General features: G+C 38.1%; 1 protein-coding gene across 1 annotated transcript in view; it reads left to right on the top strand.

Moving 5' to 3' along the window:
- The window catches only part of SCAPER (S-phase cyclin A associated protein in the ER), a 362,563-nt gene that overhangs the window by 56,026 nt on the left and 279,271 nt on the right, over window positions 1-27,266 (top strand). The window contains exons 8-11 of the mRNA XM_051982442.1: window positions 8,474-8,634; window positions 18,866-19,128; window positions 22,979-23,200; window positions 24,771-24,941. Of these exons, the coding sequence (XP_051838402.1) occupies window positions 8,474-8,634; window positions 18,866-19,128; window positions 22,979-23,200; window positions 24,771-24,941 (817 nt within the window). The remainder of the gene's footprint in view (window positions 1-8,473; window positions 8,635-18,865; window positions 19,129-22,978; window positions 23,201-24,770; window positions 24,942-27,266) is intronic.

Here is a 27,266-nt window from a genome sequence, read left to right as displayed (position 1 = left end):
TGAGGGATCACAAGTTTAATTATAATCGCTAGAATAGGAAAGAAGTGAAATGAACAAAAACAAGTCATATCTGTTCTTCCTGCTCCTGTTACTGTCTCCTGGCTTCCTAACTGGCCTTGCTACTTCCTTCTCCAGTCCTCAGGTTCAGGCGGAGCCGTGTTGTCCTGGAGGAGCACAGCCCAGCACGCCTCGTACTGCTGCCTGGGCTTCCTTGTTCTGGCTCCGTCCTCTCCCTATGCCTCCTGCTCTGGGCACAGGAACCAAATCCTTGCCAGCCTGTGGATGTCGCAGACTCTCCTCCTGGGCCCCTTTATCTTTTCTACTTATTTTTTAGAAAGAGGGCTTTTGAACCCAGAAAAAGCATCCCGCATGGTTCTCAGAGGTTCTCAGAGTCCTCAGGAAGAGACAGGCCAAACTTGCATCATTTCCTGTTCTCCCAGGATTGCTGACCCCATAGTTCAGAGGAATCCCAGAGCAATATTATGCCTGGACTTTGTCAGCGCATCTGGCACAGTCACTCGGTGCTGTTCCACAAGCATTTAAGTCTCTCCTAGGGGAACAGTCTTTGCTCTCCAAGGAGCTTATACTCTATACAGAGAAGGAAATACAAAAAATACGCAAACCACATGGAAAGCTGTTTTAAAATGGGGAGGCACAAATAATGGGGAAGGGTCCAGTAAGGCCTCCTAGATGGGGCAGCTCTTGAGCTGCATCTTGGAGGCGGGTGGTGATTCCTGAGGTGGAGATGAGAAGGGGATGCCTTCCAGGTATTCTGGACAGTCCCTTAAAGGCTCGGAGGACAAGGTTGTATGAGAAGCAGCAGATAGGCTAATTTGACTAGACATGTTTGATGAGGAAAAAATATGTAATCACCCTAGAAACACTTGCATCTATAAATGCAAGTACTTTAAGGTTTGTAAAGTGTTTACAGTTAACAGCCCTGGAAGGGAGATGCTCTTCTATACACATTTTACAGCTGAGGAAACTCAGACAGAGGGGAGTAAACTGACTTGCTCAGAGTCTCAGCTAGGAAGTGTCTGAGACTGGATTTGAATTCAGGCCTTCTTGATTCCAAGTCTAGACCTCTATCCACTGAACCTTTCTAGCCGCCAGTAAAGAATGAGGAGACTTTTCTTCTAGAGGCAGTACAGAAACTTTTTTTTTCTTTTTTAGCAGGACTGATATAGTTAGGACTTGTATTTTAGGAATAACAATTTAGTAGAATGGATTGGAGAGGTTGAAGCGCTAGATGCAGGGAGAGGAAGGTGGAAATAATTGTTAATTGTCCAGGTAAGAGTTGCTGAGAGTCTGAGCTCAGCTGCATGAGTAGAAATTAAATGACAAATTAAAAAAATACAAACATGATAGTAGATTTGACAGGACTCTTTAGCTAATAGGAAACGAACAGTTGGTGAATGGGAACAGAGAGTGGAGGGTGACTTCAAAGTCATTGCCTTTATTAAGTGTATTCTGTGTACCAAGGTTTAGGGTAATAAGCACAAGTTTAAACCTGGGTGAGTGGAAGGAGAGAGTCTCTGCCAGCAGTCAAGTGGTTAAGGGGAGGAGCAGTTTGTGTATGATGTGTTTGAGATAAATGCGTGAGGCTGAAGGATGGATAGAGGACTCTGGGAGTTCTCTGATATCACCTAAAATAGTATAGAGAGAGGAGGAAAAGGCTGCAATCAGAGCCTTGGGACTTCCCATGCAGAGTGGGGGGATATAAGGGGTCTGCTTTCCTCCCCTCTATCTTGCAGAATCTCTCTTCTTCCCTGCTGAACTCTTCTACTGGGATTCAAAGGGAAGAAAGAAACTCTTCTCATGTGCCGAGCACTACATTGAGCATAGAAATAAATGACACGGTCTCTGGAAGATTGGGAATGTCTGGAAGTCCTATGAATTCGGGCACAGAGTTGAAAGCAAAGTCCTTAGGTGTTAGGAGCAAATCAGATGATAATGCCTAGGAATATGGAAGGGCTCAGGGGTAGGCACAGGGTCAAGCCAGGAGGATCTTGGGTCTTCTCCCATTTTGTATCTGCTTTTTTATTTTGTATTTGTATTTGCTTATTTATGTACATGGTTCTTTCCACCTAAATACAATGGCTCAGTTTCCTGATGTATGAAATGGGGGTATAGTGGGTTCATCATTATGAACCTCTAAGGGACCCTCATGTTTTTATATCTGTGATCTTCTGACCTTGTAGTAAGTCTGTCCTGGACTGTCAGTTCTGTTCTGTTTGACATTGGGTTAACTATATCAAGCTTTGAAACATTAAAAAGCCCCTTAACTAGGATTCAGAATTATTCACGATAATTTGGCCTAACTGTATGCAGGAAAAACCAAATGGATGAAGATTGTCTGAATATTGCATCAATTATACTGTACAATTCAATAGATAGCCTTGTCCATTAACTTATCTATTTGGTGCAGAAAGTTCAAATGAACAGAAAACCAGGCCTGGAATTAAAGGCAAAGAATGAATTTAGGTTGCATTTCTTTGGGGAAAGTATACACACACACACATACACACACATGTATATATACATATATACATATATATATATATATATATATGTATGTATGCATGTATGTAATGACCTTACAAACAGAAGTTGCTCTTTCTTTCTTTGGCTAGTGATGTATAGTTTTGAGTCAGAGAATAATGCAGTCTCCAAAGAGATGAAGTTGAGCATCATTTGAAGGCAGCTTGTGATCACCTGCAAATGAGGAGTGGTACAATTACAGTCGTGCTTGAGAATGTCATTGGATGATTGTATGACCAAGGATACCAGTGGGAAGGCAGTGTAATCCATTAACATTTGGCAGTGGTAAGGCTCCTGTAGGATGAATTGAAGAGGTTGAAGCACTAGATGCAGGGAGAGGAAGGTGGAAATAATTGTTAATTGTCCAGGTAAGAGCTGCTGAGAGTCTGAGCACAGCTGCATGAGTAGAAATTAAGGGACAAATGAAAAAAAAAAACAAAAAAACATGATGATAGATTTGACAGGACTCTTCAGCTACTAGGAAATGAACAGTTGGTGAATGGGAACGAAGAGTGGAGGGTGACTTCAAAGTCATTGCCTTTATCAAGAGTATTCTGTGTGCCAAGATTTAGGGTAATAAGCACAAGTTTAAACCTAGTGCGTTGAATAGAACCCCATGAGGAATTTTTAGTAAAATGCAGAAGAGGGTCACATAAGGTGACTTGGTATGGATGGACCGTGAGCCACATGATTGGAGGGAATGCCTGCCTTGATGAAGTCTCATGGCCATCGAAATGCTGGAATGTAAGTACTAAGAGACATTAGACTTATTTTGTTTGTCTCCAGAAGACAGACCCAGAAGCATGATTATATTTTTTCTAGAGGCAGAGGTTACTCAAGTATAAAGAACTTCCCCGAATATAGAGCAGTCCCAGAGGGGATGATTTGCCCTTACATGCAGTGGATTTTTTATTGCAATGGGTCTTCAAGAAGAGGCTTTCTGACTTCTTGTTGGAGACATTGTAGTGCAAATTCTTGCTCATGGTTAAAGTGGACTCAGTGACCCCTTCCAACTCTAATATTTAGTGATTCTGTGACTCTTCTTCCTTTCCATTTTCTACTTTTTGAAATCCTGTTCTTCCATCAGTGCTTGGCTGCCTCCCGCTTTCTTTTGTTTTAGAACACAGGTGGTCATGCCATCCCTGACTCCTCTGGAAAGGAGGTGAAAGCACCAAAAAGGAGGTGATCACGCCCTCCCTGACTTCTCAGGAAGGGAGATGAAAAGCACCAAAAGGAAGTGGGGTTGCTAGCGGGTTTCTGGGCTGAAGGGTCTTATTATGCACAAACCCATCAGCGTGGGTGGTATTACACAGCAACAATGTTATAGCAACAATGCAGAGGCTATTAGTGATGACTCCCCCCTCAGTCAGTGCAGACTTGATGTGGTGTAACAAACATGAATTGTACACACAAGTAACAGTATAACAAACAATATATATCAACATTGTGTTGTAAAAAATTGCCAGAAGTCCTAGAAGGAAGGTATGTAAACAGCAGTCACACATACGCCTTCTTCAGCAGCCAAGAGATAGTCCAAAACCAATCTATTGTCCATTGCTTCACATGTCAGGGAATCTAGTGATCCCCCCAAGTTTTTGAAGTCCTGCAAAAGTCTTTTTATGTGTTAGGGAATCCAATGATTCCAGCAGATTTTGAAGTCCTGTAACAGTCTTTTAATTTCTCAGAAAATCCAATGATTCCTGAGGGCTTTCAAGTCTTATGTCTCAGAGAATCTAATGATTCCTGAGGGTTTCCAAGTCCTACAACAATCTTATGTCTCAGAGAATCCAATGATTCCTGTGGGTTTTGAAGTCCAACAATTTTCTATGTCCATGAGTCAAACGCCATAACTGCCACGCTCTTTCAATGGGGAACACAATCAGCAACAGAACCACCCGATATTTCTTGGGTCTTCTCCTTCATTTCAAGGGTCTTGCTCCGTCTCTCTGAGATGGACAAGATGAATACGGCTCATTGGCACCCATCTGATTCCTTCTCCTGTAAAAATACAAGCAAACCCTCTTCCCCAAGCAGTTAACCTATCTAATTCCCTTCTATTTACCACTTTCTGAATCTCTCCACATCACCTGGCGATTATCTAAAGATAGTGGAGCTGTTTGCACTGGATGCTGCCCTGTTGTGTTAAAAGGCCTGTAACCTCCCCAACTTTACAATGCTTTTCCTGATTGCTTTTCTGTTAGTTAATGACATCAGAGTCCTGAATTTCTAAAGTGTCTCTGGGTGTAACCTCAGTTGCTATCATGCCTTACCTTATCTTTTGACCTTGGAGCTGGGCCCTGCTTCTCATTTCCCTGGGTCAATCTACATTCAGAAGCTCAGTGAAAGCCTCGGTTACATTTTGGACATGGGGTTTGGGGTTTTATTCTCTCACCCTGTCTTCTCATTCTATCTCCATATCTACAATGAGCTCTCAAATGTCCAACTTTTCCACACTGAAAGCATCTACGAGTCTCTCTGGAAGTCCCTTGCCAGGAGGGATTCTGTCTTCCCATGTTTGGATTTTGGGAAGTCTGCATCATAGCCTGGCTATAAAAGGCATTTGCGCCCACTGTGGTACAGCATCTTATGAGCTCCTCTAAAGGAGCATCCTTGCGCAGTCTTAGTATATAATTCTTCTGCAAACCTCATTAGCATTTTCCTTAGCAAGTTGCCTTATCAAAATGTCTGTTACTGCATTTTCCTCATTTGTTCTTGTGATAGCTGTTTGCAAACGTCCCACAAAGTCAGCAAAGGGTTCATTTGGCCCTTGTGTTATTTTTGTGAAGGCCCCACCCTTGTCGTCTTTATTGTGGAGAGAAGCCCATGCTTTGATAGCATTAGCAGCAATTTGCTCATATGCTGCTATGGAATAATTAATCTGTACTGCGATGTCTGCATAGGAACCTACACCTGTTAGCAGGTCACAGGTGATTGCAGCATGAACTCCACTTTGACTATTTTGCTGGGCTTGTATCCTACAGAGCTCACTATATTCAGAAAGCCACAAGTAGTTTTGTCCAGGTTCTAGGCATATCTTTGCTATAGATTTCCAGTCATTAGGGGTCAAGATTTCAAAAGCCAAATTCTGTAATAGCATCTTAACATAAGCTGATGTAGCCCCATAAAGAGTGCAAGCCTTTTTCAGGTCTTTGAGGATTTCTACATCAAAAGGAACATATTTTCTACTTTCTTGACCTGTTCAATGACAGGAAAAATGTGATGTTGAAATTCCAATACATTTCTCCCTTCCGCTTTGACCTTAATTAGTCCCTTTTGCAATGTAGTCATAGGAGCGGCTGGACGCTGGGGGGGAGGTGCTGGTGCTGTCACTCTCCCCCTCCCACTACTCCTCCTCCCTCTATTCCGGAGGGTGGAATTGATGGAGGAGAGTCAATTACCTGCTCCTTAGGTGGGGCTGAAGCTGCCTCAGATTCATCACACCCTTGAGCCTCACTTAAGTCTCCATGCCCTGTGGGGATATGGTCATTAATCTGTTCATTGTCTTCCTCCTTTATCTCAGGCTTCCCCATTTGGCTATTCCTAGAGCCTTTTCCTTTTCTTCTAGAACTTATACAGTATCTTAAGGCCAACTGTATCATATTGTATAAATAGAATGCCTCGATGGAAATTGAATGAGGACCGTTTTCCTTGTAATATGCAGAGAGCTGTTGCCCAATTAATGTCCAATTAAGTGAAGAGATTTGCTCTTCCTCTAAGAACCAAGGGGAGATGCGTTTTAATGTACCCAGAAGTCTAGCTTCTGTTCCCAAGTTATAAGTAGCCCTTGATCTTCTATCAGCTTAAGCATCCTTTCTGTAGCGCCACTCCTGGGTGGGGCTGGGGGGGGGGGGAATAGGGGTGGGGAATGGAGAATCTTTACCTAGGATCTGTCCCATTTCAGCCAAAAAGTTACTAGTTTAGTCTTTAAGAAAATAGGTTCCCTGTTTGTCTATTACACTTACCTAAGTTCCTTCAGTGAAAGTAAGGTCCTTGGTTCCCACACTTGGGCGCCAAATGTGATGACCGTGTATTTAAAATCAGCCGAAATCAGGAATTCAGGTTAAGGGGAAAATCTTCAGTCTTCATTCTCAGTAGAGGTGAAGAAGGATTGCAATAGCAATATGGGCAGCTGCGACAGGAAGCCAGCCAGCAGAGGTGAAGGGGGATTGCAGGTGAAAGGGGATCGGAGGTAAAGGGGGGGGGGTCGCAATAGCAATGTGAGCAGTTACAACAAGACGCCAGCCCGCAGTCTCTCCTTCCGCTTCCCTTTCCACTCCCTCTCCTCCACCCACCAAAATTGTCATTTCCTATACAACACATTAGGACTTGCCCAAAGAGTGGGTAGGGGCCATTCTTTCTCCAAGCTTTTATATTAATAGAGTATGGTCCAATTACTATTTAGCCTCACGTGCTTGGGACCTCAGTGCATCAACGCAAGCCTCAGCCCATTACAGATGCCCCTAGAAGTATTCCAGGAAGTCCTCCCTCTCTGCCTGGGAGCAAGTCACCTAGCCTAGTCTCTCCCAGAACAGCTGTCTGCTCCCCAACACCACAAAGAGGTGGTCATCTAGGCCCTCTTTAGCCCATTTAGCTTTTAGACACCTTTCTTAGGTCAAACTGTATGCTGCCTCTGAAGCTTCTATTCCTTGCTGTCTATCTAGAATCACCTGTCGGGCCCAAACAGAATAAATCATATCCCCTACTACATGGTGACATTCCCAGTTCTTGAAGACAGTTAATATTTTCTCTCTTCCTTGAGTCTTTTCTAGCCACTCTCCCTAATCTCTCCACCTGTTCTCTTTTATTATGTTCTCAGTGAACTTTCTTCTTCTGGTTTTCAACCTCTCACTACTGTTAACCCAAAGGGTGTAACTAGAGGGAAATGTTTCCTTGATTAACAAGTGAGACACATAAACTTTCCAGCCAGATGGACCTTCAGAGAGATTCCAGTCTACACCAGACCTGAGCAGCAATCTCCTTTACAACATCCACAATGGTCATGAAGACCCCCAGTGATGAATAACTCGTGCCCTCTAAAGGTGTTTCATTCCTTTTTGAGAGGACTTTCTTGTTAGGATGCCATACCATATATTGAGCAGAAATCTGCTTCTCTGCAGTTTCTGTCTGTTATTTCTGGTGCTGTCCTGAGGGCCAAACAGAAAAGGTCTGGACTCTTATTTTCCTGATAACCCTTTAACTATTCCCAAGGTCTTGATCACAATTCCCCAAGTCTTCTGTTCTTTCCCTGTTCTTTTAGTGGTTTCTGGGATGGCATGATTTCTGGTCCCATAATCGTCCTGGTCACCCCTCTGTGGAGAACTCTTCTATTTGGGTTGTTTCCTGGTTTATAACTAAACTAAGGGACCTAGAATGGATTACATCTGATGTCCTTTCTAGGTGCATATCCTATGGTTTCTCCATCTTTCACATTCTTGCAAAGGTTTGCTTTTATTTCTTTAGCATATTTACATTTTATTTTACATTATAGTTAGGTTTATCTCTTTCTAGATTTCTATGGCTCTTTTAACATTATCAAACACTTGTATATTTGAGTGAATGAATAAATGAATGAGTGAAAAATAAAGAAAAAAATTATCTCAAATGTGTATATAGAGTAACTTCACTTTAGGGCTTAATTATATTGTGGAGTCAGGTTTGTTTGTTGCCATCCATGCACTGCCAGTGCATTGAATTATGTAGTAGTATATCTTTCTTCAACAAAAGAAACCATAACACATTACTCTTGTTCCTTCTTCCTAAAATTCAGATGGAATTTTACTATATGTGTTTTTTTAAAAATTAATAACCAACTAAGAGAATAGGTGGTGCATATTTGACCAAATCCACTATGATTTTTTTCCTATTTGTTTTAGGAACTTTAAAAATCAGGACTCTTCTATATAAATTCTTAATCTAATCATTGTTTCTCTAGGGGTCCATCTGGGGCAATTACTGCCACTCGGCTGGCTCCAGCAGGTGTAAGTTGGGCCGACAAAGTGAAAGCGAACCATTCAGTGAATGCTACACCTCCAAATACAGCACCTGCACAAAGCTGCCCACCTGTCTCAGTGCAGAAGTCCTCTCGGAGAAATGGTAAGTGATGTAGGATTTGATATATGATCTCTTTATACTTGGTACTCACACACACAACTATCTACGTAATAGTAGCCTTCACTAAAATGGTAAAAACAAGCTAAGGAATACAAGCATAATTTATTTTCAGTGTTTTAGGAATGCCTAACAGTTTATTCTAGTTCCAAACAAGCTATACAAAGTTCTAAGTAGAATGATTTCTTTTATCAGCTCAAAATTCCTTTAGGATTTTCATTCTGAATTAAAAACTGTTAGCTAGTCAAGTCAGAAGGCAGCATATACATTTATATACTAGATCTAAGGAAACATATATGCTGTTGGTTACTATTTTGGTTTAATAAAAATATTCTTTTAAATATCTGTTTTCTTCATGTCATCAGGATTACCAGAGTGTACAAATAAATTGAAATGTTATTGTCCTTTTCAAAAGGAATTTGATTCCAGAAAGATTTTTTAGTGAAATATTTTCTAAAAAGTTAAGATCTGTTTTTACAGATTTTTTTCAAGCAGTTGCTTGGTAATTTAGAATGGTATTGAAGAGGTGATAATGGATGCCTCATTCTTCCTGTAGGAAATGAGCATTTTCTCATCTTTGCTTTTTGTGTGAAAAGTCCACTTGGACACAGAGTTAGCTCAAATCTTTTGGGACTAGAAATAATTTCCCCTGGAAATAGCAAAAGAATTGCTATCTCTGCCTCCTGGCTGTGTCTGGAATTGTTTTCATTAGGGGCCAGGTATGTCCTGAGATTTCCTTGGTCTCTTCCATTATAATTCACTGCTTTTTCCACAATGACTGAACTCTAAGACAGAGACAAAGAAAACAAAGTTATGTAAAGATAAGACCTCGGTAATTGTAAACTTAAAAGCTTTCTCTTCAGGTAAAGATTACCGCCCCTTCATGCTTCTAAAAGATGGTCTGCCTCCTTGTTGTGACCAAGACAGTTCATCAGCAGGTCGCCAGCCCCTAGGGATTAGCCCCTCCAAACTTTGACTGGCTGGCCCTTTTATGAAACAAAGGCTCTCTCCAGGCCCTCATAATCATGGAATTTATGTGAGAATAGGACTTGCCTGAGCTTGTGGTCCTGTCATCATTGCCCAGAAGTCAAGATCACTTCTAGGTCAAAATGGGCCATTGCAAAGGACTTCAGTGTAGACTAGCTTCTTTATTTTTGAAAAGCCATCACGAATCAGTTGGTGAAAACTAAGTAATGGCTATCTTGCTACATTATTCTAATTTCTTTGAATAATAAGCCCAGCAGATGGAGAGGAAATGATAGATATAATTTTATTTAATGTTAATTATTGTCAAGATTATTGTCAAACATTCATTAATAAATGATTAAAGATAACACAAGTGACTAGAAGGGTAGATCCAATGAAATCTTTGGGCTTTTTCTGGGGTTGGGACAAAGACTTAGTAAGCAATCTTTTGCCAGTCTTATTCTTAGATTTAAAAAGAACCTTGAATGACACAATATAGTTTATATCTTGTTAAAAAGTCCTCTATTAACAACTCTGATGACTGTAGTTCAAAGAAGAAGACATTTATTCCTGTTTTAATATGATAATGGCATAAAATCTTACTGCTTTTGTATATATTTTGAGGACATTTTGAAAGGCTGATCCCATCATTTTAAAACTTAGAAAAATAAGCCTTATTGGGTGCTCTTTAAAACAATCTTAATTTATTTAAGATGTAAACATTTACAAGTATATTTGTAATCTTGCTGTTGTTGATACTACTTAAAATTGATACATATTTTCTTTCTATTTTCAAAAGATTTAAATTTTATTTTATTTTTTATTTATTTTTATTTTTGTTTTATTTTTATTATTATAGCTTTTTATTGACAGAACATATGCATGGATAATTTTTCAACATTGAACCTTGCAAACACTTCTGTTCCAACTTTTCCCCTCTTTCCCTTCACTGCCTTCCCTAGATGACAGGCAGTTTCATACATGTTAAATATGCTAAAGCATATCTTAAATACAATATATGTGTACATATTTATACAGTTCTCTTGTTGCACAAGAAAAATCCGATTTAGAAAAGTAAAAATAATCTGGGAAGAAAAACAAAAATGCAAGCAGTCCACACTCGTTTCCTAGTGTTCTTTCGCTGGGTATAGCTGGTTCTGTTCATCACTGATCAATTGAAACTGAATTGGATCCTCTCATTGCCAAAGACAGCCACTTCTATCAGAATTGATTCTCATATAGTATTGTTGTTGAAGTGTATAATGATCTCCTGGTTCTGCTCATTTCACTCAGCATCAATTCATGTAAGCCTCTCCAGGCTTCCCTGAAATCATCCTACTGGTCATTTCTTACAAAACAATAATATTCCATAACGTTCATATACCACAATTTACTCAACTATTCTCCAATTGATGGGCATCCATTCAATTTCCAGTTTCTGGCCACTACAAAAAGGGCTGCCCCAAACATTTTTGCACATGTGGGTCCCTTTCCCTTTAATATCTCTTTGGGATTAAGCCCAGTAGTAACACTGCTGGATCAAACGTGTGCACAGTTTGATAACTTTTTGAGCATAGTTCTAAATTGCTCTCCAGAATGATTGGATGTGTTCACAGTTCCACCAACAATGCATCAGTGTCCCAGTTTTCCCACATCCCTTCCAACATTCCTCATTATCTTTTCCTGTCATCTTAACCAATCTGACAGGTGTATAGTGGTATCTCAGAGTTGTCTTAATTTGCATTTTTCTGATCAATAATGATTTGGAACATCTTTTCATATGAGTAGAAATAATTTCAATTTCATTCTCTGAAAATTGTTCATATCCTTTGATCATTTATCAATTGGAGAATGGCTTAATTTCTTATAAATTAGAGTCAATTCTCTATATATTTCAGAAATGAGAGCTTTATCAGAAAAAAAGGTTTAAATTTTAAGAAATGATTCTGTTATACTTCCATTTTGTGCTAGTAAATTTTTTTCTTTGTAAGTAATTTGAAAAATTGAAAAAAATCAAAGCAGTCTTGACTTAATCTATGGCAGTGAAAATATAAATTAAACATGTCTTTAGTTTTTTAAGAGAAAAAGTTAATTTCAGTATTTCCAATTTAAGCTGACCAGAAAGCCCCAAACAAATCCATTAAAAGTTCTGCAATGATCAAGGGGATGAAACTTAGCCTAACCTAATTTTCATGAGATAATTCTTCAACTTAATGCAGGAAATGTGGAAACAGTGTTGGCACTTGGCAGATAGAAACTAATTAAAGCTAAATTTGCAAAATAAAAATGTTGCAAAATTTTACAACAATCATCTAATTAACAGGCTTATATTCCAGGCTCTGTTAGATTTTTCATTTGCTCAGAGTTGTGCATAGAATTGGAAGACAGCCAGGCTCTTTGACCCCAAATCCTTTCCCCTGGAGCACACTGCTTCCAGTTACATAAATATCCCTGAAACTCAAGTAAGAAAGCATTTCTGCCATTTTGGCCACTGAGATTGAACTCTAATGAAGTAACCAAAAATGTCCTCTCATGCTTAAAGCTAATAATAAAAGATGGCATTTACATGGTACTTTATGATTTACAAAGTTCTTTGTATCTGTTATCTCATTTGATCTTTTCAGCAATTTGTGAGATATACTCAACCTCTTAATAGGATGAAGCTGATTTGTGGAAATTTAGTTTCTTTAGTTAACATTAATTGAATCCCTATTTTTATACCGTACTCAGAAATTGAGTACTACACAGACTTTTATTGTATGCAGAGTCCTATTGCTGCATGGGGAAGTTTGGGTAAGGGAGTCTTGTTTCAAAGACTTTTTGACTAATTGGGAATTTAGACACTAATACAAATGACTAACACATAATATTACTTAAGTATTTTAGAAAGATGCAGAGACAACATTTTATGTGACATCTCAAGAGGGATATCATCATAACTGATGGAATCCACAGTCCTTCTTGCTGGAGTTGCATTTGAGTGAGTTCTTAAAGAGTCCTCAGGCACAGATGGGAGAGTGGAGACCGAGGGCAGAGCACTGAGATAAGAGATTATAGGTTGGGTACCCACTGGAACCTCACAGCCAAAGTAAATTATAGGTCATCCCAAAAGTAGTACTTAGTTCTTATAAAGAAGATAGTAAAATAAGACTGTAGAATTTCTGTTACTGAAAAGGGATTAGAATTCACAAGGTAAATGTCTGATCTAGATGTTCAAACAAAACTTTTGCTACCAGTTGAATAAATAGTATTGCCAAAGCTCTATCTTTCAACCAGATCTGGTTTGTTCATATATATCACAATTTAGCTATTTCTCTTCATCCTGTTCCATGCTTGTCCACATCTCCTACAAATTTTTCACAGAGGATCCATCCAATGTATTGGGGACTTTGTATCCTGTTGACACAGTGAAGGTATCCATGTGGATAGCCATGCAGGCTAGCTATCAGCTCTTTTCCTTATTATATGACTAGTCCATTTTTTCTAAACCAAACGTTCTTTTCTGATAAAAATCCTTTAAACTGCTTTTCTTGCAGAATTTTTTTTCTCTAGATACCTGTCCATTGGACTTTGGATGCTCCTCTGCTTCATCTCTTTGGATGTTGGGTTTTGTAGTATTTTTGTGACAAATTCAGCATAATTGGAAAACTGTTGGTGCTAATACAGTGCATCTGTGTTTCAGAGGGCAGTCATAGTGATCCAGGACATGTGCTGCCCTTTTAGTTCTAGGACCTGCCCTCTGCCTGTCCAAGAAGTATGTGCTGATTGATGAGCTCAGAGCGGTGTTCTTCTAGCTTTATGTCACAGTTGAGACAGCAGCCATTTTCCAAATACATTCTTCCTGTATGGGTAGTTTAGATGAAAGTCTTTAGATTGATCATGAATGTAATAGAGTATATAGAATGTAGCAGATTCTAAAGTATTCTGGGGCTAAATGCAAGCAGAATGATGCCATTTATAATTAGGAGCTTCAGAAATGCTTTATCTTCTCTAGGGAGTCCCTCTTCCCTATGGATGCACTAAACATAATCTGTGACAGTGATAGCAATCAGTCATTTATATGAATCACTTGTTGGTTAATTAACAAACATTTATTGAGGACCTACTGTGTGAAAAAGTAATAATTCCCTGTTTAGTGGATCACTTGACTGTAAAGAAAAGAAAAAAGGAAGAAGGATAGGAAGAAAAGGAACAATTATCTGTGGAGTACCTGGTATTTGCCAAGGTACTCTGATGAGTACTATACAAGTATTCAAGTATTATCTCATTTGTTTTTCATAATAACCTTGGAAGTAGACTCTCTTATCCTCCTTTTACAGATGAGCAAACAAGCAATAGGAAAAATGATTTTTGAAGTTCACACTGTTTGTGTATCTGAGTATTATCTGTAGCACAAATATAAAATGAAGAAGCACAAATATATTCAAAGTACATAAATGCAAGGTATTTTATCCATTGTGCCATCTAGCTGCCCCTCTAGGAAAGCTATGGCTTTCAGGTCCATCCACCTTTTGCCCAGATTATCATAACCAATAAATTGTTTCTTGCCACACTCTAATCTAATGTGCACACTGCTGCCAAAGTGATTTTCTTTCAGCTTCTATGTGGTCATTAACATCCCTACTCACTCAGCTGAATTCCTCTGGCTTCCTCTTGCCTCTCGGATAAAATAGCTGTTGAGCTGTTAAAGTCCTACTTGACCTGGCCCCCACCTATCATTCCAGGCTCATTGGACAAAACTCCCTTTCCTGCAACCCAGTCAGGTTGCTATTCTCTCAATGCCTCACTCATGTAATGCTCCATTTTCTTTCTTCAAGACTAGCTATTCCCTATATTTGCAGTGCAGTTTCTCTTTACCTCCACCATGCCAAGTCCCTCTCTTCTCAAGTTACAATTCAAGAACTACCTTCTTGTCTTTTTAAATAATGTTTCATTTTTCTAAATACATAGTTTTCAGCCTTCAATTTTGAGACTTTGTGTCCCAAATTTTCCTCCCTTCCTCTCTTATCTTCCCCTCCTTAAGATAGCAAGCAATCTAATATGGGTTAAATATATTTTAAACATATTTCCATATTTGTCATATTGTGTAAGCAAAAGGGAAAAAAGCCACAGCAAAGAATAGAAAATCCAAGCAAACAACAACAACAATAACAATAACAATAAAGAATGAAAATATTATGTTTCCATCCACATTCAGTCTTCATAGTTCTTTCTCTGGATGTGGATGGCACTTTCATCCTATTTCTTTTGGAATTGCCTTGAATCATCTCATTGTTGAAAAGAGCCACATCCAACAGTCATTGTTTAATCTTGCCGTGTACAACATTCTCTTGGTTCTGCTCACTTCACTCAGCTTCAGTTTATGTAAGTCTTTCCAGGCTTTTCTAACGTCAGCCTGTTTTTTTTTTTTTTTAAATTTTATTTAATAATTACTTTATATTGACAGAATCCATACCAGGGTAATTTTTTTACAACATTATCCCTTGCACTCATTTCTGTTCCGATTTTTCCCCTCCCTCCCTCCACCCCCTCCCCTAGATGGCAAATAGTTTTATATATGTTAGTTATGTTGCAGTATATCCTAGATACAATATATGTTTGCAGAACTGAACAGTTCTCTTGTTGCACAGGGAGAATTGGATTCAGAAGGTAAAAATAACCCGGGAAGAAAAACAAAAATGCAGATAGTTCACATTCGTTTCCCAGTGTTCTTTCTTTGGGTGTAGCTGCTTCTGTCCGTCATTTACCAATTGAAACTCAGTTAGGTCTCTTTGTCAAAGAAATCCACTTCCATCAAAATATGTCCTCATACAATATCGTTGTCGAAGTGTATAATGATCTCCTGATTCTGCTCATTTCACTTAGCATCAGTTCATGTAAGTCTCGCCAGTCCTCTCTGTAATCATCCTGTTGGTCATTCCTTACAGAGCAATAATATTCCATAACATTCATATACCACAATTTACCCAGCCATTCTCCAATTGATGGGCATCCATTCATTTTCCAGTTTCTAGCCACTACAAATAGGGCTGCTACAAACATTTTGGCACATACAAGTCCCTTTCCCTTCTTTGTATTTCTTTGGGATATAAGCCCAATAGAAACACTGCTGGATCAAAGGGTATGCACAATTTGATAACTTTTTGGGCATAATTCCAGATTGCTCTCCAGAATGGTTGGATTCATTCACAACTCCACCAACAATGCATTAGTGTCCCAGTTTTCCCGCATCCCCTCCAACATTCATCATTATTTTTTCCTGTCATCTTAGCCAATCTGACAGGTGTAACATCAGCCTGTTAAGCACTATCTTGTTAAAAAAAAAAAAAAAAAAAAACTCTTTTCTAATCTCCCGTTTTTCAATGTCCTTCCTTCCAAATACCCTGTATTTAACTACTTTTCATATTTTTGTATTTCTTCACTTTATTTTTTTGCTGTCCATATTTTTTAAATTCACTTATATTTTATGTTCAGTTCCAAATTTTCTCCTTCCCACTTGCTCTTTCCTACTCATTAAGAAATCAAGAAAAAACTAAACCTGTCACATACGTACAAACAAAGCAAGTTTCTGCTATTTAACCATATGTGTGTATATATATATGTGAGTGTGTGTATGTGTGCAGACATAAGTATATATATGTAAACACACATATGTGAGTATGAAAGCATATACTTTAGTGTGTATTGTTAACCCATCAGCAGTCTATCAGGAGGTGGATACATGTGTCATTGTGAGTCCTCTGGATCTGTTGTTGGTTCCATTATATCCATTGGAATTCCCCAGTCCTGCACAGTTATTTGTCTTTGCAGTGTTGTTATTGTGTAAATTATTCTTGTTCTGCTCATGTTATTTTCATTATTTGATACAAATCTTTCCAAATTTTTCCAGAATCCAGAATCAGATCCAGGTTCTAAATAGTATTTCTTTCCACAAGTAAGCTTTTAAATTAGTGTTTTTCTCCTTTTTAAAATAGATTAATAATAGTAGTCAAAGATTAATAATAGTAGTAAAAGAAGTTGGAATAAAATTTAGTCCTTTATTTTTAACATCAGAGTACTACTCATTTTCTTTTTAGCCAGTTTTTAAAATTCTTATTTTGTGCATCTTTATTAATTTACCATCGATTTTTTTAAAGTACTAGTGGAGAATCAGTTCCTGTTAATAGGAGGAAGTATATAATGTTGCATGCACAAAGCTAGACTTGTTATCAATAGGCAAAAGTTGGAGTCTCCAAGTTACTGTATATTAGCTCTGAGACTTGGGGCAAATAAATTCAATTTTAAGAGCCTTGATTTCCTGATACATAAAATAAGTGTATTTGACCGAGATGACTTTTTAGGCTTTATTTCAAGTGTGACTTTGTAATTTTATAGTTGCAATTATTTTATACATGAGATATGTCCAAACTATTGAGATAGAATATTTTTGCATTTTCATGACTGTATCCCACAGAGAACATAAAAAGGGGAAAAGATCCACATGTGCAAAAATATTTGTAGTAGCCCTTTTTGTAGTGGCAAAGAACTGGAAACTGAGTGGATGCCCATCTGTTGGGGAATGGCTGAGTAAGTAAATAATGGAATATTATTGTTTTATAAGAAATGATCAAGGCAAAAAGCAGGATGATTTCAGAAAAGCCTTTAGAGATTGATGTGAACTGATGCTGAGGAAAGTGAGTAGAACCAAGAGAACATTGTATTCACAGCAACAAGAAGATTATGCGATGATCAACTGTGATGGATGTGATTCTTTTCCTTCAAAGCAGTTCCAATAGACTTGTGATGGAGAGACCTAACCACATCCAGAGAGAGAAATATGAAGACTGAAAACATAGATAAAAACATAGTATTTTCATCTTTTTTTGTAGTTATTGTTTGTTTGCCTGCTTTTTTTCTTTCTCGTGTTTTATTTCCCCTTTTGATCTGATTTCTCTCATGCATTACAACAAATGTGGAAATATGTTTAGAAGGATTGCACATGGTAAACCAATATTGAATTACTTGCTGTCTAGGGAAAGGAGGGAAAAAATTTGGAACATGATGTTTTGCAAGAGTAAGTGTTGAAAACTATCTCTGCATGTATTTTGAAAAATAAAAAGCTATTATTATTATTATTTCTTAAAAGGATCATGGACTTAGCAGAGAGTCTTTGCCTAAAGACTTGTTGAAAAGATGTCTGGGAGCTCAGTGGTATAGGGGGAGTGGAACATGAGCTGCCTAAGCTATAAGTGTCTGTGGACTTCAGTATTGAATGTCATCATAATTCCTGTTCTGGGTTAGGAAAGATAGTCCTACATCCTTTTTACTTCTGAGATTATATAGTTTATGATTGTGTTATTGGTAATCCATGTTTGGAGAATTATGCTTTTTTTTTTGGCATTCTGTTAGTTTGTCATTTCTCTATATAATCCAGTTGAAAAGTAAATTGCCCAGCAGTTAGTATAAACACCTATTATATTCCAGGCACTATGCTAAGTACTAGAGGTTCAAAGAAAGGCAAAAAGCAGTCCATTCTTTCAAAGAAGTTCACAGTTTAATGAAGGTCACAATGTGCTGTCAACTATGTTATCAATAGGATACATTTGGGATATGTTAGAGATAGTCTAGAAGTTAGGGAAGCATGGGAAAGGCTTCTGCTGAAAGCTGACACTTGAAGAGCACCAGAGAAGTGAGGAAGCAGAGGGCGGCTTCACGCACAAGAGAGAGCCAGCAAAACCCACAGGGTTGTGAGATAGAGTTATTTGTGCAAGGGACTTAGCATAAAAATCCCCAGGACCAGATGGATTTACATGCGAATTCTACCAAACATTTAAAGAACAATTAACTCCAATACTATATAAACTATTTGAAAAAATAGGGAATGAAGGAATCCTACCAAATTCTTTTTTATGATATAGACATGGTACTGATACCTAAACCAGGTAGGATGAAAACAGAGAAAGAAAAAAAAATTATTTAGCAAAACTCAGAGTTGTGAGATGTTGTGATTTGTGCAAGGAACATCCAGCAGGCCAGTGGCACTGGATCAGAGAGTAAAGGAAGGGAAGGAGGAACCAAGATTTTTGAAAACCAAACAATCTTTTCTGAGTGAACCTGGAAGTTCAGAGTTAACCATTAAGAAGAGAGGTGGTCAGATCTATTCATAGGAAGATCTCTTAGAGAGCTGAGATGAGAGTAAAAGTATTTGTTTCTAAAGTTACTATATCTTTTTGTTTTAAATAAATCTTGATTTTTTTTTCTGACTCCACAGAACGAAAAGATGCTGAAGGATGGGAGACTGTGCAGAGGGGGAGGCCTGTCCGTTCACGATCGACAGCAGTGGCTCCCAAAGTTCCAGTCATCACAGAACCTCTGAGGTCCAAAGATGACAGTGACAAAGAAAATGTCCTTCTCTTTCCTGTGGAAAGCCAGCAACGAGGTGGATTTACTGGGGATGGTCCCTCCAATATTGGGGAACCTCTGCCCAAAGAGCCCTTAACTCCCTGTGAGCATCCTCTGGCTGAAAGAACCCAGGTAGGAGAATCCAGATTCCCACAGCGACTCGGATAGCAGTGTTGCTGCTGTATTGCTTATCATTTCTAATTTGTTTATAGTATTAATTAATTGTAAATGCTGTAATTGGGTTTGCACTTAAGGTCTTCTTATCTTGGCGGTGATTCCTACATTTTTGAAAGCTGTGATCAGTCATAGAATGCAAACCCAAGTAGAACCTGCTCAGTTTGGAGTGTAGGCCGGGGACAGATTGGACTACCACCTGCCAGTATCTGTGATGAAATGGTTACATTTTAGGCACACAAAAGGGTGCTTACTACACAGAGATAAAAAGCGAGGCAGTTTCTGCTTATGGCGGGGCAGGAGAAGACGTGTATAAGTGCACTGCCCTGACCAGGCGGCAGGTAAGCGGCACAGCGGCTGGAGGGCTGGGCCTGGAGTCGGGAAGACCCACACTCCGACTGTGTGACCCTGACCAAGTCGCTTCATCCTGTTTGCCTCAGTCTCCTAATCTGTAGTATGAGCTGGAGAAGGAAGTGACCCACTCCTCCCATGTCTTTGCTAAGAAAGCTCAGACACAATGAAATGACAGCTGAACAGCAACCCCAGCAAGCTCAAAGTCTGAAGAAGCCCTCGGCCAGAGGATGGCAGGTTGGACCACGCGTGGAGGGCAGCGAGTGATCGAGGTCAGCGGAGGGGCTCCTCAGCCCAGTGGGAGGCAGGGGCTCAGGTAGGGTCTTGCTGTCCCTAGTGAGTAGACTGGTCTGAAGCCATAGCTTCTGGTGTAAGAAGATATCTAGGGCCCTACAGTGTGCCCAGCACAGTGCTGCAGGGTCGGGGCACTAACTGTGAGATGGCTCCTGCCCTAGGCGTGCTTGCTTAAATGGGGGATAAGAGCACACACAAAGGCACCCAGGCTTTCCCAGGCCAGAGGATGAGGAAGGCAGAAAGTAAGTGTCTGTGGGAGAGGCAAGGTGGGTGGGATGGCCCTCGAGCGTTGTGGCCAAGTTAGCTGTGAATGGATGTAAAATATAATCTGCTCTGGGAGCAGGTTTCTTTTCAGTTCAATAATCACCTCAAATGCAGCCAGGGTTAAAAGTCCAAACCCTTTATTTTTTCCTTCAAAGTCTTGTCTCTTTTCTTGGGGCCCCGTTAACTTTCTTAGAGGCCTTCTGTAGTCTTGGTTCCGAGAGCTTAAGCTGCCTTCTCTGGCTTCTGAATCTCCTCGACTGAATCCTGGCTAAGGCTCGGAGAGCTTCTAGTGCGCTTGTCCTTTCTGGCCCTGAGAGCTTCTCCTTATATCCTCCACACTGAGTACACACCAATCATTACATCACTAGGAAACCATTATTTGTCGTAGGATTAAATCAATGCTAAACTAGATTTAACCACTGTCTCCTCAGTTCCATTTAGTCCCTTGTTTCAAGTTCTGGCCCATGATATCTCATTGTAACATCAGATCAATCATACTGAACCATGCTAAATTAGATAATTATTGTCTCTATCAATTCCACTGACTCAGTACTGTAAGAATGCTAACAAATAGGAGTAGCAGTCCCCGTATGGCGGGTACCTGGGGCTGTGGGGCAGGGAGGAGCCCACCTGTGAAGTATCTGACTGGCGCCTTTCCCCTTTTTCCCTGGAGAGAATCGGGAGCCGTTGGCTGAGTTGGGGCCTCCTGGAGGCAGACCTGTGTTTTAGGAGGGGATATATTTGAGAGATGTTCAGGACATAGAAATGACAAGTTTGGCAACTACTTGGATGTGAGTTTAGAATGAATGAAAGTTGTGAATTCGGATAACTCAGGAGATGCTGGCTCCCTGGGCAGTGCTGGGGAGGTTAGAGAGAGGTGTACAGTGGGGAGAGGGGCAGTGAGTCCGCTCTGGACATGTTGAGTTTTAACAAGGCATTTCCAATAGGTGACTGTAGTCCAAGAGCGAGACTGGGTCTGCAGATAGAAATCTGGATCAGTGTGTTAGATAATTTGATCCATGAGAGCTGATGAGATTGTGAAGTGAGAAAGTGAATAGAAGAAAGAAGAAGGGCAAGGAAGTGGCAGTTTTTTATATAATGCAGCCAAGAAATCAACACTGAACCCTTACTAAATAGATATAGGGTAAAGAATACAGTTAACATTTTAAAAAATAATAATTTATAATTTTTAATTCTAGGTTTGAAGATGTGATATAATTTGATAGTACATGATAAACTAAGTGTATGACAAGTTATAATAATTTGCCTCAAATCTTATTCTAGTGCTGTCAAAGAAAAGTTCATGAAGGTTTCTAAGTTCATAGTGATATTTGTTTTCCCATTGTCGATTGGAAGATTGAGTTTTCATGTTTTTATCTTTTCCAACATGTCTTTATGCTTTTAGCATTGATTTTTCCCATATAAATTGCATTGATCTTGTTATACACAATGTTGACTGTATTGTAAATAGCAGTAGTGCTAATATAAATATTGCCAGCAAGATTATAAACCATGGTGGCTGTAGCATAAATAATGTTGATGGAACATAAATGTCATGATGTGATTTAAATAATGTTTACGCTAAAATCAACACCATTGGACACCTCAGAGTTTGACGAATTGTGGAATTATAAAATCCAATTTATAGAATTTAGACTTTTTTTAATATTTACATAAGAATCAGCATGATCATTTTTATGGTCTTTGCAATATGTACCTTTTTTCTTTTTTTTTTAAAAGAATGATTTGACTAGGATTTAAATTTTAATTCTTGTTCATTAGTTTACTTTTCTTTGATTTCATTTTAACAATGTAATTATAAAAGCTCTGTTCTTTCTTGGTACTGTTGGTTCAATCTGTAGGTTAGGTGTTCCTCATTGTACCATTAAAATTGACTTTGTTTTTAATGAATTATTAAAAATGGATTTAAACTTGTTAATATAATTATTGTTGATTTTATATTAAAGATATATAATCATAAAATGTTATAGTAAAATGAAAAAGATCCCAAGTGTGAATTAAGGACACCAGATAATCATACTCCAGCATGGTATATTGGCACTCTGAGATATTATGTCCTTGAATCAAGAGGTATTTTAGGACTTGAGAATTAACATTCTTTTCCCAGTTGACATTAGTCATACATGTTAATTAATGATATCGAGTTCTATAGTGTGACTTGCAGAAATTTGAATTACATTATTTTTTCTTCAACATGTTCCCTAAACCAAACAATAGCCTGCCAGGAATGTAGAGTGTATCAGCAAGTTTTCTGAGGAAAGGTTGAGGAAGCTATTCTACTGAATAATATATCCAGAAAAGAAGACTATTGACTTCATCAGTGTGAACAATTCCTAGTGTGTGATTCCTTTCCACCAACATTGATTATAATCCATTTATGACCTGAAATATATATATATATATATCCTAGAGAGTTGCTTGAGTCACAGAGAGCCTAATTGCCTTGCCTAGGGTCACATACTTGTGAGGGTCAGAGGTAACCTTGGAACCAAAGTCTTCTTGGTTCCAAAACCAGACTCTCTATATACTTGTCTCTATATATTCCAGCTACTGTACCAGTTTCTATTCCACATGATTTCTTGCTTGAATTTGTTTTGTCAGATATGGACACAATTTGAATAGATTTTATATTCTTGGTCTTAGTAGCAAAGTGCTTGCCATTTTTGCACTAAAAGGAATTTGTGGTGTTTTTGAAAAAGTTCTAGAGTAGGAATTATGGGATCTAGATTCCCAAGCTGCTTTTAGACCTTTAGACACATGCTGGCCAGGACACCAAGGAAGCAAATTCCTTTCTCTAGTTGTGAGGAAATCATTTTATAAACTGTAAAGCACATTATTATCATTGTCACTGATTCATTCTGTAAATGTGTTCTCCTAGTTCCCAGTGCGTCCATCAGATGACATCAGGACCTCTGCCAATGGTTTAGTTCAAGAAAATTCCTCACAGAATTCTTGTGAAATACCTGAGTTTCCCCTTGATACTGAGTGTATTTTGGATACGCCACAGACCGACCCTTCTCCTTTGCAGTCACCTATAGAGCAGTTCCAAGAAGAGAAAACCCAAATAGAAAGTGAAATGGATCCTTCGGATATTTCAAATGTGAGTGCTAATAGATTGGTAAGAAAAAATTCTTAGAATCTTAAGTCAATATCATTACAAAGTATGTTGCCTTTTTGGAACCCATTAAATATCATATGCTGAAGACAACATGAGTCGATTTTTTTCCTTTTCCTTTGTCATTTTATTAATATGCTAAGCCATTGAAAAATCATCAAAAATAATATATTTTAAGTTTTATTTTTTAATAGTCTACTGTAAGGAATGATGTTGAACAAATTTAGGCATTTTATTTTCTGTTTTTACTTAAAGATTGCTTGCAGATTTTTCATTGTTCATTTGAAATATTAATGTTTCTATACTTTTAGGTACAGTTGTAGTTCTTGTTAAAAAAAAAAAATAGCAGGCCAGTATGAAAATTGTTGCCCTGAGTCTAAAAAGAAAAAAAAAATCACCTTAACAATCTAAATTTGATATTTTGCTACAGTGAAAAGTATTAATAGCAAAAATGAATCATTTTTTAAAGTGTTTTTTATTTTATTATCAGAATGTTGTATTCATGACATGTAAACTGATCAAAATTACTTTTTCCTTTCTTTATAGTTAAATAGGATCATTAAAGATTGCAATTACAGAATTTAGCCACAGTGATTGAACTTATTTTGGAGGAAATAAATTCATTTGCATATACAAGCATACTTTCTTTTATCTTTCTTTTATCACAGTTCTTCATATGCCTTTAATCTCTTTATACTATTTGAAATTTTTCCTTTTCCTTTTTGTCAGTTTTATTATTATATAATTAGAAATGATGAATAAGAAACTTTAAATTTGTTTTTAGTTATAGGTTATCTAAAGTGTCTTATAGAATTTTTGCAAGCTGTAGCTTTATTGTTGTAATTCTAAAACCTATATAGAAGTCTGACTTCTGAGATATTAATAATGCTAGTCTTCAAGAATATATGTAGATTTGCAGCATGGAATATTTAAAGACTACTATTTAATGAATTTTAATGATTACTGTCCCATACAATGAATGCTTCTTTGATATCTTATTACCTTTGATATCTTCACATAGAAGTTTGGTTTGCTAAGGCTATGACAGCACATCAAGTGTCCTAGCATGTCCCATTTATATAAAAAAATCTTGGTTTAAGGGCCCAGATGTGCCAGTTTTTATGAAGATCATGCTAAATTCAGGGAGAAATAAGTCATGGACCTTTAGCCTCCAGATGGGGAAAATTTTTAATTCATGAAAGCAATCTCCTGTGATTCTTATTTTTGTTACTAGAAAGAGGGATTCTGTGTGGATAAAAATTACAAGATTATCGAAGTGATATTATTTTTAAGGAAAAAACTCAATTTGTACATTTTAACATATGATTTTATTTGTGTTATGAATTTATAAGTTAGTGAATTATAATTATGTTATAACTTGATGAATCCATTTAAATTTATCACTTTTTGTTTATAAGTTTGACAGCTTAGCTACTGAATTTCACAGTTAAATTTCTGTTCATGTGAAAATTAATAGAATCCTTGTCTAGTACATCAAAAATTAAGTGACAGATTAACTTCCCAGATGATCAGTGATTTCTGGTTTATTTTATAGTCAATGGCGGAAGTTCTTGCTAAAAAAGAGGAATTAGCAGATCGTTTGGAAAAAGCTAATGAAGAGGCCATTGCTAGTGCAATTGCAGAGGAGGAGCAGCTAACCCGAGAAATCGAGGCCGAAGAAAACAATGACATTAACCTGGAAGCGGACAATGACAGTGATTTTTCTGTGAGCATTCAGAGTGCTTATTGTAGACATAGGATCATAATTGCTTCAAGAATTTTGTTCATTAATGAATACTTGTTAAAATGCAAGCAAATATTGAATTTGAGTATCTGTTGAATCAATTATAGACTTAAAAAAACTTTCTTAAAGAAGAGGAAAGAAGATTTTGGTATATTTTGTATATAATTTAGTAAATTATGGTTGCCAATTAGAAATGAATTATAAATAAAAAAAATTTATGTGTAAGACATATCACACATAATTTGTTTTTCTAAATTCCTAGTTAATGGAGGAAGCAGAATATATTTTCTCTTGAAGAAAGTTCCTGCTCCTTGGAGATGGATTTTATGTATCCCAGAAAAAGATAGATGATCCCTTTACTTGGCTACATTAATAGAGCTGTGATGTCATCCAGTTAGATATTTGCTCCACAGATGCCACCTGTTTTAGCCCACTCCATCCTATATAAAGTTTGTTGGCATTCCCCTACAGACTCTCTCTAGGGAGAGTCTTCATTATTCTGGGGCCTTCCTCTATCTCAAAGTTCTTAAACTTTTGGAAGTCATGGACTCCTTGGGTAGTCTGGGGAAACCTATAGACCTCGTTTCAGAATAATGTTTTTAAATGCACAAAATGCAATGCACAGGATTACAAAGGAATCCAATTATATTGAAATATAGTTACCAAATACATAAAAAAAATCCATGCACTCCATAAAAATTCTGCAATCTATCTTTATTGAAATTACATGCATACAAATGGGATGTGCAAAGAATCTAGTGCTTACTTCTTGTTCTTACCACATGACATTTCCACCTTTTTTTTTTTTTTCAATTATATATCTCTGTGATTACAAGCTATCTATTGCTTTTTTTGGTGCAATTCTTAGTAATATATTTTCAGTCTTCACACCACTACATAAACCTTTCTATTACCCTTTGGCTGACCCACCATTTTAATTCTTTAGAGACTTTCAGTTCTATCACTAGCAGCCATTCTTCAACATCACTGAAAGAATATTGTTGTCAAAAGCACAGGCCTTTGTTTCAGGGAGAATCGTGAGTTAATTAAAATGACTGTGCAATTCACCAAAAAAAAAAAAACAGGCTGCTTTCCTTCTATTTGATTCTGGAGACATCACGGTGCTTATTGGTGGATGAATTTCTGCGGGGTTGTCTATCCAATTGTGTAGCAAAATGTGGACAGTTGGCATTCTTCATTCACTTGGCTTTTCCTGTGTGAATAGTTAAATTGAATTCTCCTCAGTGATTTTGGAACTCGGCAAGCTTTGAATCTGGGGGTTGAAGTGCAGCAGTCTTTATCAAAAAGTATTTATTAAGCCACTGATCAGTGCATTGTGCTGGGTATATAGATACAGGGGAATGATGGCTGCTCTCCAGGAGCTCCCACTTGAATGAAGAAGAAGATAAAGATAAGATGCATAGAGTTTTTTTTCTTTTTATCTTATCTTTTTGTTCTTCCAACTTCATCCTTAAATGCTAATAGCATGATTTTACTTAACTGAGCCTTTTTTCAGTCCCTTATAAGCTTGCTTGTCCCTTTTTTGCATCCAGCTGCTTTTTCCAGGAGTGCTGCTTCTAACCTTCTACTCTCCTCCTTACTTAACTTTTGTGAAGTTTAGGTTCTAAGCTGGTGCCAGCATTAGCCAACATGTTGACCCATCAGTCAACAAGTATTACTAAGCCCTTCTTTGTGCCAGGCACTGTGCTGGGCATAGGGATACGAGCACAGAGGGTACAGGAGTTCCTACTCCAGTGGCCACTACATTCGAATGAGGAACATAGCAGGGACAGAGGAAAAAAATACAGCACAAATGTAAAGTGAAGGGCTAGAGAGTAGTAGAAAGTTGTCAAACCCAAAGTCATTTTGGAGGGAAGGTGCTAGCAGCTGGGGGAGTTACAAGTGGAAGATGGAGCCTGAGCTGCATCTTAAAGTAAGAGAGAAGGACTTGAAGAGGCGGGGGGGGTGGTAGGGGCGCGGGCATGGGGAGCAGCAGGAAGGCATTCCAGGCGTGGCAGAAGAAGCACAAAGTCTCAGACATAGAGGCTGAGGAACAAAGAGAAGTTGTTTGGATCACAAAATGTGGCAAGGGCAATCACATCCAGCGAAGTTGGAAAGACAAGTTGGAGGCAAATTGTACCAAGCTTTAAGAACAAAAGAGCCTAGAAGCTTTAAGGGCCCCTTGGAATTGAGTTGTTGACTTGGGAATTAACAGTCATACATGACTTCAAGGAAAGTTACTTTGGCAGCAGTGTTCAGACTGCACATGGGGTAGGGGCAGCCAATCACTGCACTGTTGCAGTAGCC

The sequence above is a fragment of the Antechinus flavipes genome, chromosome 2 (assembly GCF_016432865.1).
Source record: "Antechinus flavipes isolate AdamAnt ecotype Samford, QLD, Australia chromosome 2, AdamAnt_v2, whole genome shotgun sequence".
In the NCBI taxonomy this organism is placed as follows: domain Eukaryota; kingdom Metazoa; phylum Chordata; class Mammalia; order Dasyuromorphia; family Dasyuridae; genus Antechinus; species Antechinus flavipes.
The sequence above is the reverse complement of the archived record's forward strand: the minus strand, read 5'-3'. Positions and strand labels throughout refer to the sequence as shown.